The 13,755-nt window shown below is 49.0% G+C and overlaps 1 protein-coding gene across 4 annotated transcripts; it reads left to right on the top strand.

Annotated features, from left to right (window-relative positions):
* The first annotated feature begins 773 nt into the window (after positions 1-773).
* PTGR3 (prostaglandin reductase 3) lies at positions 774-13,514 on the top strand. 4 transcript variants are annotated; one of them, XM_074339830.2, is made up of 2 exons: positions 774-982; positions 7,289-13,514. In XM_074339830.2, the coding sequence occupies exons 1-2, from the start codon at positions 774-776 to the stop codon at positions 8,211-8,213; spliced, it is 1,134 nt and encodes a 377-aa protein (XP_074195931.1). In that variant the 3' UTR covers positions 8,214-13,514. The 4 variants fall into 4 exon arrangements, with proteins under 4 accessions (XP_074195931.1, XP_019571074.1, XP_019571082.1 ...); XM_019715515.3 differs by having other exon boundaries at positions 843-1,385; XM_019715523.3 differs by having other exon boundaries at positions 843-1,444.
* The last annotated feature ends 241 nt before the right edge of the window (positions 13,515-13,755 follow it).

Here is a 13,755-nt window from a genome sequence, read left to right as displayed (position 1 = left end):
AGAGGCCCGGGCAAGCCGTTCCGGAGACAGGGCTCCAGGAGCCTGGGGCGGGCGCAGGGTGCACTGGGATCCCCCCCCCCCAACACCGCCCCCTGTTCAGTGCTAGTGCGCGTGCATTGGCGGCGGGGGCTCCCCGCGCGGCCCGGGGCCCCGGCCGTGCCCCGCCGCCCTGGCCGCGCTCGGGGTTGATTCGTACCACCTTGCAAGGAAGTGAACGCTTCGCACGGGAAGGGGAGGCGCCTGCGCCGGCTGCCCGGCGCCGTGCCTCGGAGGACGCCCGGGGCTGCCGCTGGCTCACAGCCGTGGCGATCGCGGGACGCGCGGGTACCCTCGGCGTCCCCCTCACCCTTTGGAGGAGTCAAATCCGGCTTTTAGAGCGCGGGGAGGGTGGGGATATCCGGTGCCTCCCGGGCGCGGGGAGGAAGGGGGAGGGAGGAAAGGATCCTTGGCCAGTCTGTGCCGAGCCGATTCAAACCAAAACAAAAAGATTAAAGGAGCAGCGACCCGGGCGGCATTGGTCCCCCAGCCAGGACCCCAGTGGTGGTGCGCCCGGGTAGCACGGGGGCTGCGTGGACTCCCGAAGCTGCGCGCGGGAGGGGGAAAGCGAGAGCATAGCGTGAAGGGGAAGGGGGGGAGTCGAGGGGAGGGTGCGGACCGGAGGAGGGGCGGCCCGCCCGCTCCGCCCGCCCGCCCGCGCGGAGCCCAGCCTAGCGGCCCTGGCTGGGTGCGACCTTGGCCTGCGGCGGCGCAGAAAGCGGGCGGAGGCGCTGGCCATGCTGCGCCTGGCTCCCGCTGGAGCCCGAACCATCGTGGACATGTCGTACGCCCGCCACTTCCTGGACTTCCAGGGCTCCGCCATCCCCTGCGCCATGCAGAAGCTGGTGGTGACCCGGCTGAGCCCCAACTTCCGCGAGGCCGTCACCCTGTGCCGGGACTGCCCGGTGCCACTACCCGGGGACGGAGACCTCCTCGTCCGAAACCGGTGAGCCCGGCGCGCGCCCCCCGCCCCGGCCCTGCCGCTCCGGGTCTGTCCCAGCCTCCTGTGTCCCCACACCGCGGCGAGCGTTCTGGCGCACAGCCTGACTTGGCGAGATCCCGGGAAGTTGAACCCGCCGCCATCTGGAGAAGGCGAAAGTACTGTGACTGTTGCTAGTGTGAATATCCGATGCCACCGAACGTCCTCATAACTGAGGGTTATTTTAATTTGGGATTCCCCTCCCCTCCCCCAGCCCTCCCTCCTCCCCCTCCCGCTCCCGAAATAAAACCGACGGGACCCAGAAGCCGAGGCTTCCCGCCCGGCCCACCCGCCCGCATGCAGGGCTCCTGCGTTCACATAATCTTTAGGGTGGAGCAGGAACAGCCTGGACGCAAACTGCGACGTTTAGGTAACGTGCTTTGGAGGCCGGAGGCCGGGGACCCGGCTGGCTTTTCCTGTCCGCTCCAGGTTGGCAGTCGCTTTGCAATGGCGGAGCCTGTCGTTGAGTGTGTTGGTGTGCACCTCGCCCATGTCTTCTGCGTGTTGTCAGTGCTGTGTGACTGTTGTCTGTGCCCCAGAGTGTAACGATAGGCGCGTGGCGCGCGTCCCGGGCGGCTGGGCCAGGGCTGGGATGGGGGCATGGCTCCATTTGCCCTTACGTTCTGTAGACCTTCGGGGGACACTCGGGTCGTTGCCCAGACCTCGGACTGTCTTTTCCACCCCCACACTCCCCACCTTAATGTGTGTCCGCCTCGCTAATCTTTATTAACTGGTGAAGCGACAGGAAGGAAAGGGACCTCACTCTGTGGGAGCCAGGCCCGCGGGTATCTCCCAGTGGGTCTCCTAGCTGCCGGACTTGCAGGCAGGGCGTGGGCGGGGGAGGATTCCTCTATCTCCGGCTGCCCCATTCCTTCGCTAGAGCAGGACTCCCCTCCTGCCATGTCCCTTCCGAAGGGTTACAATGTTGCATGTTTCCGGTTGAATACTACCGAAGGGAAGAGACATTTCTGACCGTAACTATGTTGTAAACTGTGTGCTAGAAAGTACTGTAAGTCCCCTGCAAGGATGAAGGACATTGTGTACCCTACCTAAATAACTTGATGCAGCGTTTAATTGGTCCATTTTGGAGATTCATATTAGTCTTCAAAACAAGACTAGAATTAATGATCAAAACTTTTGGAAACCTGTTGGAAACGTAAAAATTGAGTGATCCACGGGTGGGATTGAATAGAGGCTGGGGAGTGGGCTGCCTTAAAGGGTGGGATGTGTGTCCTTTTAAAAGTTTGCATCAGTGGAAAGAGCTTCAGAGGATTTCTTCACGATAGGATGAAATGCTAAGACTGCTGAGATGAGGAATGCGTCCTGCCAAATTAAAAAGAAGGGTTTGTGTGGTTCACACAGAACATAGAGAACACACGAGTAATTTACTAGAAGTTGAGATAAGACCCAGGCTGAAAAGGCTCCAAACAGACTTCAACAGGCAAAAAAGTTTCACATAGGCTTTTTCTTTCTTTTTTTTTTCTTTTTTTTTTTTTGCTTTTTACTGATGAAGTACTCTATTGATTGTGATCACTGATGTAACCACACACAACTGCTTGGCTAAACTCCGTTTTAGAAACGGTGTAGGACGGGGAGGGGGCTACTGAGCAAGGTAGGCAGGGGGAGGTGTCAGGTTAGAGCACTACCAGCGGTAGCGAAGTGGGACCACCCGCCTGCGGGGTTGGTGGAGGCTGCTCCTGCCCCGCTGCGCCGGCTCTCCCGGCCTCTCTACATGCGAGTGTGGATCCACAACTCGGGTGCCCCCCTCCCCTCCTGTGACTGCTCTCTCTGCACGCTCACCGTCTCCCCTCGCTTTATCTTCTCCGGGTGCCCACCGCGCTGCGTCACCGTCACCGGGGTGGGTCCCTGAATTCGGCGGTCAGACCTCCAGAGTGCCGGCTCCCATGTTGGAGCTCATCAGTTTGGGTTGCTTTAAGATCCCTGCCTTTCCCTTCACCTATGCCAAGAATCCATTTAATATAAATAGTATCTTTATATGTATAACTTGACCTCTAACTTCTACCTTGAAGCCCGCAACAGAAAGAGAATGGAGCCAGTTTTCTGTGTGTTGGGAAGGGGTGGAATCTCTGCCTCCCTCTTGGCTACCCTGTTGGAAAATTTGCCCCTACCCCCAAATTGTAGGAAGATCCTATATTCTTGCACACAGTGTCAGTGGAGGTGGCATTTTACTGACTTTCTTTTTAAGAATAGAGACTTAATAATTCACTGCAGGTTAGTTCACTTTAATCCTAGACCAAATCTCCCCTGAACAAAGTTAATTGCATGAAGATTTTATGGAAGCCCTTCTCACTTTTATCATGATAAAATCTGCTCTGGAATGAATGGATTAAGCCCAAATTGTACGGAAAGGTGTTTGGAGGTCTGACTCTCACTTGAACCATTTACACATCTCATTCCATCTTAACAGAAAATACAAATTCTTTATCCACAGGGAGGGAAGTGCTTCTAAGATGGACATGGATTAGAATAATCAAGTTCACCATTTAGGAAAGGTGTGAGAAGGGAAGGGTCGCATAAAATCCCCATAGAACGTACAACTGATATTCCTTTATCCAGGTCTCCGCTTCTCGTTTTATGCATCCCAGGACTTAACACGTCCCCCTAGATGCCCAGCCCTCAGAAAAGAAAAGGAAAGGGAGAAAAACACCCTCCCGTGAACTCAGTTTGTGCGCTATTTTTAGCTTTTTTTCGTACCATGGTGACACATTATTTCCTTTCCAAATATTTCTAACGATTTTCTGCTCATGTGTAAGATAACGGAGCGAAGAGTTTGCAGGGATGGCAAAGAGAAGGGGGGATGGGGAAAGCGTTTTTGATAAACGGTTTGTTGCTCACGGGAGGGGAACAGTTTTTCTGAGGACTCTCCAGGCCGAAATTTCTTTTTTCTTTTTTTTTTTCTCTCTCTCTTCCTCTTCTTCTCTTTCTTCTTCTTTTAAAGAAGGGTCTGGTTTGGACGACTTTGTCTGTCTTGCAGTTTTGAAAACTTGCCCCTGACCAGAGCCTTCACCTTCGGGTTTTTTTTTTTCGAGAAAGCGTCCCCTACCCCCACCCCCAACACACAGGACTGCCCTGTTTCACAATAAACATGACGAAGGGGTTCAGTGCTTTTAATATAAATAAACGGGGCGATTCTAGAAGGGTCTCTATTGGAGGAAAGTGCCCCATTCTTTTTCCGGGGGATCCTCCACATTAGTCTTCTGAGCGGATCCTGCCGTGGGATCGCTGGAACTCTGCACTCATTAAACGCACACATTTTAAATTAAAGGGGGCACATGGAGAGTCTCCCGGCGCGCGCATCCTTCCCATCGGGTCTTTCTCTCCCGCTCTCCCTGACTGTTCCTGTCCCCTTCCCCGTGGCGCCTGCTGCTCTTGAACTTGTTTCTGGTGGAGCGGAGGGCGCGGCTCCCGACCCTCAGGCAGCTCTTCCCAAAGCCCAGGTAAGGACCAAGGCGCGTCTGGGCACTGGCGGGTCCCTACCAGCCCAGGCGGCCGCGCAGCTTCAAAACGGGGGCCTGGGGAGAGGCGGGGACCCTAACCCGAGGCCAGGACACCCTGGAGAGAGCGAAGTGCGCGCAGCCGAGTATCCGCGGGCTGTCGGCAGCAGCCCGAGACTCCTTCACCCGCGACGCAGGATTTAGAAGGCCGCTGGGCGTGGGGCGGCACGGAAAAGGGGGGTGTCTGCGAGGCCAAGGTCACGGCCCGGCCGCCGGCGAGCGCCTCTGTCCCGCGGCCGCTGCGCCCTGGCGCGCTGGGTGCTCCGGGCTCCTCCAGAACTTGACCGCCCCCGGGTTCGAGCTCCGCAGTGGGCGCGTCCGCCCGGACCTCACGCGGCCCGGAGAGGCCGAGGTCACGGTCGCGGGCCCGGGCGGCGGCCCCTCACCCCAGAGCCAGCCCGCTCTGGGTGTCGGAGACATGGATCGCGCCTCTGGGTGGTGGCGGCGGAAAGGCCTGCAGACGGGAGGGTCGGGCGGTCAGCCGAGACCCGGCACTTCTGAGGAAGGCCGGCCCGGCAGCACCGGCTTCTGGCGCCTTCCAGGCCGGCCCGGGCGCACCGCGGGCGCCGTGGGGGAGACCGAGATCGGGCGCAGCCTGGACGGGGCGCGCGGCCGGCCTGCGGGTGTCCTGCCGGGCTCTGGCGCGCGCCCCGCTCAGTCGCAGTATCTGACTCGGCTTTTAAAGCAAAACCCCCACGGTAAATTCAAGCTGCCGCTGGTCGCCTGCAGCCACCCCAGCTCCCAGCAGAGCCCCTCCCCCCCACACACACACGGGCACTTGGCCCTTGCTGTCCCCTCTGACGCTCAGCTTTTCTCCCAGGGTGTGCCCTGCTGGGTCTCCCACCTCTCCCCGGGAAGTGGCAAACCGCAGCCTGGGCGGGGGCAAGCAGGGGGGCTGCGTTTTCCTCTAGCAACGTTTTCCCCGCTCGCCCGCGCCCCAGGGCGCGCTGGTCCGAGGTGGGGGCGGAGGGGCACCCGAGCGGCTGGCCGCCACCCGGAGTCCCTACGAGTCCAAGGCGGGGGGGGCTCCCCGCAGGGGAAAGGCCGCCTCTCCAGTTGGGATTGTAGAAACGCCAGATGGGACAAGACTGCAGGGGCTCCGGAAGCGTTAATTGTGGGGGGCCCAGTCCCCCACCTCTAAAGCAAATCCCACCATCACTTCCACCCTAAGATGCCTTCCCAGAGTTTGCTTTACAGCCTAGGCAGGGTCATGGAGAGGCGCTGCAGCTGGGCTGTACTCTGGCTGCATTCTTCTGGGAAGTCCAGCAGCTTGCTGTCAAGAAGCTGGCCCTTTTTAAAAGACCAGGCCTTGAGAATTGGGTACATTTTAAAAAGAGACAGCAGCCCGCCACCACCCCCCAACACAACCCAAATAGAATGCAAGCGTCTTGGTATTAAATGCCAAATGAGAAACCAGCAAAAACCATTTCCCCCACTTCTCCTTATTATGTATCATTTATGGGTATGGAAGTCTGTCGCTGTTATCCAGGCCGTGTGGTATGCTAACTTCTGAAAGGCGCTTGACATGCTCTAAAGAAATGGTTTCCTGCTTTCGTATTTCTCCAATATGTAGGGAGCTTTCAATATTGCAGATATAGAGAGCATAATCACCAGGGAGCATTTATAAGCGCACAGTATTACCTGTCCTACAGTGGAAGTGGGTCCTTGCACAGGGTAGTTTGGGTTTATTAAGTTAAATTAAAAGTGAATTATTTTAAAATGACCTACTTACCAGCTTTCCTCCTGCCACCAGGATACCACCATCTTTTCATTTCATTACAGGTAGAAATGACATTTTTAGGGTCCTCCATTATGTGTCTAAGCCACCTCCTGACACCCTTAATGGACGGCTTGACGGCTTTTTTCCTTAGATATCAGGATATTTTTGTTATGAGGTATACCAAGATGAAAAAAAAGCTAGTAAAAGGACAGGCCTCGCAATTAAATTGACTCTGGATACCAAAGTGAAAATAATCATCTGGTATTAATCAACTTATGTCTCTGCCTCTTGTTGAGGAAAAATATAGTGACGATTTGCTTTCATTTTCATCTGAAAAGGACTGTAAAATGTTGAATGTTCCATAAAACCTACCCTTATGAGACAATTTTTGTTCAATTAATCAAAGTGCATATTTTCACACTGGACATAGTTATATCAGAAAGAAAATTTGCTGCAGCCACTCGAACAATGTTTTAAACAACCCCTGCAGTAACATGTAACAACCAATGACCTGGCACATTACATCAATCTTTAATAATATCATTGTCATTAGTATTATTATCTGAAGTGTTAAATTGTTGCCAAAATCAATACAAGGCTACTTCTTTGAATATATTTTATCCCACTGTTGTTTTTAACATCTTTGTTAAGAGGTCAATTAATTTGCAACTCATAGCTCCAGTGAAGTTTGTATATAAGAAGGATTCCTGACTTTTTTGGGGTATATTTCTCCTTTTGAAAGAAAGAGGAGGGAAATAAATGGCATGTGAAATAAGTAACTCGATGCTTAAAGTGATTGAAATTATTCCTAAACTGATGAAATAAAATGTGGCAAAACTCTGCAAATCACTGTGGAACTAATACTTGTTTAATTTACTTTTTTCAACTGAATATCACGGCTAATTTTTTCGAATTCTCTCAGAATATATACTTTAGCCAGCCCTTCACAGTCACTGGAATTAGAGATTTTTCTAAGCAGAGTATAAAGGCCTTAGCAAAGAAAACATCTTACTGCATATTTTATTTGTTTTCTTCTAGATTTGTTGGTGTTAATGCATCTGACATCAACTACTCAGCCGGCCGATACGACCCGTCAGTCAAGACCCCCTTTGACTTAGGCTTTGAAGGTGTGGGAGAAGTGGTCGCCTTAGGCCACTCTGCCAGTGCCAGATTCACAGTTGGCCAAGCTGTGGCTTACATGGCACCTGGCTCTTTTGCTGAGTACACAGTGGTACCTGCCAGCATAGCAACTCCAGTGCCCTCTGTGAAACCCGAGTACCTCACCCTGCTGGTAAGTGGGACCACCGCATACATCAGCCTGAAAGAGCTCGGAGGACTGTCAGAAGGGAAAAAAGTTTTGGTGACAGCCGCAGCTGGGGGGACAGGCCAGTTCGCCGTGCAGCTTGCACAGAAGGCCAAGTGCCATGTAATTGGGACCTGCTCCTCTGATGAAAAATCTGCTTTTCTGAAATCTGTGGGCTGTGACCGTCCCATCAACTACAACGCTGAGCACGTCGGTACTGTCCTGAAGCGGGAGTACCCCCAAGGTGTGGATGTGGTGTACGAATCCGTGGGGGGAGCCATGTTTGACTTGGCTGTAGACGCCTTGGCTGTCAAAGGGCGCCTGATAGTTATTGGGTTTATCTCTGGCTACCAAACTCCTACTGGCCTTTTGCCTGTGAAAGCAGGAACATTACCAGCCAAACTACTGAGGAAATCGGCCAGCGTCCAGGGCTTCTTTTTGAATCATTACCTTTCTAAGTATGGAGCAGCCATGGACCACTTGCTTAAGATGTGTGCAGGTGGAGACCTGGTTTGTGAGGTGGACCTGGGCAGTCTGTCTGCAGAGGGAAGGTTCACCGGCCTGCAGTCCGTATTCCGGGCTGTCGATTATATGTACATGGGAAAAAACATTGGAAAAATTGTAGTTGAATTACCTCACTCTGTCAACAGTAAGCTGTAAAAACAGAACAATGACATAAATCAAAGGAGAAAGAAAATGGGCACTTTATGCTTCAGAATTACTCAGATCAATTTATTTTTAGTTGGTAATGGAGATAATATTTCTTAAAACAAAAGTAAGGTGCTAATGAATAGGTTTCTCTTTTTCTTTCATTTCTTTTTTCTTTTTACCCCTCCCTTGAAAAAAAAATGTGCTAATAAAACTTCCCTCTGTGGCTCAGAGGTAAAACCTTTACATTCAATCCTTTAGTCATGGACAGTCTCATTCCAGATTTTATTGTTCCTGGGAACTAAATTCATTCCTGATGCAAGAACTGATCAAATCAGTATGCCCTCAGCTTGATGAGATTTTTAAATTGGTCTTGAAAATAGTTCACAAATGCTTTGCTTTGGGAGAGTTTGGTCTTAGGCAAATAAGTAGCTAAGAAATGAGAGCTAGAGCCAAACTCAGCCATATTTCAGAGTCCGTATTCCCAGGAAATGGCCCTTCTTTTTCTATCAATCACTTGCCAACTATGTAAATAGAAATTTGGAGGCACTCCCCCCAGACATTGATTTTGTTAAATTATTAGAAAAATGATCAAGTGAAGCCAGGCCTGTTTTAAAGAAGTATCTCGCATTTAGTGACTTTTGTGCACAGTCGTTCTGGTGAGGCACATACGGGATAGAACATTTCTTTCCTCCCTTGAGAAGCAAATTAGTGCTGAAAACTTATCCAGACAAAAAGCAGGTTTTGGAAAGGGGGACTACAGAGGTCCAGGGGACTTTAGAAGCCGAATGCATGCATGGGAGAGGGAAGTATGTACCCCATCCACCGTGAGGGCCCACATGACAAAGCATGTACCACACAAGGGCAAGCCCACTCTGGGCTCCCCAAGAGTGTCCAACAGCCGCATGCGCCATGTGCCTGAGGTACAGGAATAAACATGGTGCAAAGTCAGGACCAAAGGGATCTGCAACAGGGTGCACGGCTCCCTGTCCATGACTGTCACACACGGAAGGTATGCCTCAGCCCCTGCTCCTATGTCCCCATTTTGCTTCTCCCCATGTTCTGGTGGAATGAGATGCCTCTTGACCCTTTTGCCAGGTGTCACAACAGTAAGGAGTCATATGCCTTCTCTTCTGAATTGTGCCCTTAGATGGCCCACCTGCCTCCTAACTAGCCTTCAGCTCACGAAAGACTGCCACAGCCTTCGTCGTGAACTTGGAAATCCCATGGTTCCTTTCTAATATAAGGCAAGGCCTACCAGATGGTTTTTCAAAGCCTCAGGTTTCCGTGTCTCTCACGTGCTAAATAAATACAAATACAGTTAAAGGTGGTCCAGGAAACTTGGTGACCATGTTTAATTTTTCTTTCCTTCCATCTGAGGTGCAAGGAAATCCTAGTGCCGAAGAGCTGTTAGGATCTATTTTACAAGATTTACTCATTTTCAGGTACCTAATGTAGCCGCTAGCATGCATGCACAACAATACAATTTATATGGTAAATGGGACCAAATAATGGCTTCGCTGAATGTTATGGCTGCACTGAAGGGAAATGTCACGGTAAATAGCTGCCAAATTATGGATCATGCCGAAGTGTCACAACTGCGCTAAAGACAAATGGCACTAGAGGCTATTGCCACTGTGACGCTTTTGAGTTATGAAGAGGGTATCAGCCTGATGCGAGGCTCTTTGTGTCCTCATTATAGCAAAGGGTTACCAGTGAGGGGACAAGGAAAGCCAGCCCAATGTGGGGCGCGGCTATTAATCTGTCCCTTTCAGACCTAAGGGCTGTAGCAGAAGGAAAGAGACTCAGTCTCGCTCTCAGATACACAAACAAACAAGGGGGAGGGGACAGGTTTCATGGCTGTAACTGCACGGGAAATGACTGGTCATGGAAAAACGTTGCCATCAAATCATCTCAAAGCATATTATTAAATTTAACAGAGTGTATGTCTGATAGGCGTAGTTGCTTCTTATGCAGATAGATGTGGGAAATCTAAGCAATAATGCACCCTCTCCCTTTGTCAAGACTTGAGGGGTAAGGATATTGCCAACTAAATTGCTTCTTCTAAAGCGAAGTGTGCCCGGTTTCTTTCATTTTAATGGGAGGGTAATAAAGATGAAAGACCAACATTTTTACTGATGGATCCCTTCAGCTACAGAATAGAAACTTATTGTGTTTTCAAGGAATACACTAAATTCAGCCATGTAAAAAAAAAATTTCGAACACCCAAGTTTGAAATAAAATATAATCTGAAACCCTCACGCTCTCTCCTTCCCCAGACTAAGGAACTACACACAGTACATGCTGTTTTCATTTAATCTTAGGAAACAAGCATGAAAGATTCTGCCCATTCAGATAATGCCAAAAATATGTTTCAACTTTTTTTTTTTTATTCTTCTGAAAAATGATTTGTAAATTGAGGGTCATAGTTCAGCAGCAGCGTCATCTTCTGGGATTATCATTCAAGACCAGCCTCTAATGGGAGGTGAAATGGTGCAATGCTCTCAACACCTTCCTTCTGAACTGTATTACATATCACAAAAAGTACATCCATAATTCAGGGCAATTGTCAGTCTTTGTTTTAGAGACAGAGCTGGGGCAGGGCGATCATGGTGGATGAATTATTTCTCAGTTCTCAGGGTGGCCTTCTCTGCGCATCAGCCTCAAGGTCTCTGGCTGGGCAGATGGAGGGGCTTGATCTGATAAGTGTGCCGAGAAAGGAGGAATTCCCAATTATTCCTTACTATTTCCCTTGTGACTTCAAATTTGTGTTGCATGCAAAAAAGACCAACAATGTCATTTCGGATCCCTTTGACGATGACTTCTGCTGTTTACCGATTCCAGCATTAAGAAGAAGAAAAAATCAGAATAGTTTGCAAAGCAACAATTCGGAAGTTTTGCATGATGTGTTCTATAAATTGTGATATGGTTTCATCTGAATGGAGTTTCTCAGGAGTAGGACTGAGCTTCTGTAAATGGTCATTAGTATTACATTCAGGATTTATCTAATGAAAGTGCAGTGACAAGTAGCTGCTGCTTATTAAAATGAAAATCCTGCATTATGTACTTAAGGAGCATTCCAGCTAATGAGGACGTAATGTCCTCAGTCCAGCACAGAGCTTCTTTTTGTGTTCACCACCACAAGATGCTGGAAACTTGACAAATGATATCATTTAAGACACATGCCTGCTGTAGGGACCTGCTTTTTAGCTTCCTGTTTCTGGCTTTTATTTGGTTAACATTTAGAATGGCCACCCGACTTGTAATGGGTAATGTTTTAACCCCTTCACAGAGTCCCCAATTAGTGGGAATTTACAACACTCAGGGTCTCCTTCCAAATGGGGTAAGGGGTGCTTAGTACCGAGAATATTTTTCCTGATCACCACATGTACATATGGGATCAATACCATCTTTTAGATTTATATAAAAACAGATGAGCAACATGCACCTTTCTGAAAAAAAAAATACAATAGAAAAAGACTGAGCAGGAGAAACTGTGGATGTTAATTTCCTAGGGGTTCCAATACAAGTTTTATGAATGTAACCCGGATGCAAAATGGCCTGATTTGATGGATTCATAACTACGGTCTCTATGTTTTCTGCTCTCTTGTTTTATTAAATATTTGTTATTTATAGTACTTGAAGACACAAAATTTATGCAAACACTATTAGTTAACTTTGGGGTTTGGGGTTTATTGGGGGTTTTTTTAAGTTAGATTTTCTGTAACTAATTTTTAAGTTAGGGCCTAGAATTAAATATTTAGGATCATACTTCGGAAGTCAAAATCCAGAACTCTGGATTATCTGTTTTGCTAGACCTCCAGCATTCTGTCATTATGACTTATAAAAGGAGGAATGTTTGCTGTGACAACCTTATTGCTGTCACGATGAGCAAACTCTGGAACATTGGCAAGAATAAATAAATACACATTTTAAACAGCGCTATACAAAATACATGAAGAATAGTCTGCCGACATACATCAGTTCAAGTAATTCCGGATTGTAGTGAGTTGATATTCAAAGAAGGAAAACTAAGGTGTTTATTTCAAGTATGTGTGCTTGAATCTCCTGTATCGTTTGCTCACTGGATCTGAGTAGCTAATGAGATGTGACAGACAAAGCGTGGCCTGGGGTAAACCCCATTGTCGCATCTATTGTTGACACGATGGATTTGCCCACTGTAGACCTGCCCTTCAGTGCGGGCTCAGAGCTTCCTGGAGGCACGGCTCCTCAAAGGAAGTGTGCCTTGGGTCCCTCAAGCAGTAGGGTAAGTACTGCGTGGAGTATAGTTTGGGGGAACCAATATGTGCCTCATATGTGCTGGGGAACACTGAGCCAAAAGTACAGAGACTCCAATGGCCCCCCAAAGGAAGCATTCCTCTTGAAGGGCATTATCTGACATCGTCTTTCTGCCAACACGAAATTAAAATAATAATGAAAACACACCCTGCTGACTGGTGGTAGCATCCAATACAAAAACAGATTTGTGCTTAGAGCTCGGAAAAATGTTCCATGAAATTGTCAGCTACCGCCATGCTTTATCCTCTCCACGTAAAGAGCTGAACCATATCTCCTCAGAATGACTCGAATGAAGTTTCCTGGTCAGTGGAAGATGCAGAAACATGTTGAGGGGATGAAGGCAACCCTGCTTTAAGGGGGCCCTCCTTTGCTTTGCCCCCTGTGCCACACCTAGGTGGTCAGCCAGCAGAAAGTTAGACCCAGCAATAAGTGGCCTGGGATGCTTGCAGCCCCTCTCCTAAAGGAGAAGACTCACGTGTCCTTAAAACGGTAAAATTTGGGTTTAAGAACAATCTAGTTCTACCCATTTTATTAAGGAAGAAACCAAGACCTAGGAAGAACGGGTGGTTTGCCCAAAGTCAGAGTTCATTAGACCCAGAAATGAAGCTGGAACACAGATGCCTTCCCAGGGCTATCCCCTTTATAATCTGCCAAGATCCCTCGGTATACGGCTGATTAAAAGTGTCACAGAATAACAGCTGGCCTCTATCATAAATCTTTTTGTGGATGAGATGATGACCAACCCAGGAAGAATATGGTTCTGACCACGAAAGTGTGTTCTGCTCAGGACCCCCTTTAATCCAACACAAATCAAGCTTCCAGGTCATTTGATTCTGTATCATCCAAATATCACACAACCTTTTTTTGGGGGGGGGAAAATGCAACTCAGTGGAATTACTGTCTGACTGCCCACAATTTAGTTTTAATGCTATAAGGAAGGTCAGCCTGCTCAGCTATCAAGGTATTCTTATATATCAACTAATCAAAATCCAATAAAGAAAAGCTTTATTTTCATGTGTCGAGTGTTGTTTTTCCTAGAGTGCTTTCACCTGCTTATATTATTGCCTGTAGAAAGCTGATAATGTTTGACCATCATGATCTTTGTAACAGCAAAATATCTAGAATCTGAATTTGCTGTTCCATGGAAATCAAATTCTGAATCTCACAGACAGGGCTGTGGTGACGGCCCCGCGCAGGGCAGCGGGGAAGGGGATATGTATGGGGAGAGACATCGCTGGGTCCCACATTTCATACT

Source organism: Rhinolophus sinicus, chromosome 4 (genome assembly GCF_057876585.1).
Source record: "Rhinolophus sinicus isolate RSI-liver-muscle chromosome 4, RSI-T2T, whole genome shotgun sequence".
Classification (NCBI taxonomy): domain Eukaryota; kingdom Metazoa; phylum Chordata; class Mammalia; order Chiroptera; family Rhinolophidae; genus Rhinolophus; species Rhinolophus sinicus.
Note: the sequence above shows the minus strand (reverse complement) of the source record. Positions and strands in the feature narration are given on the sequence as shown.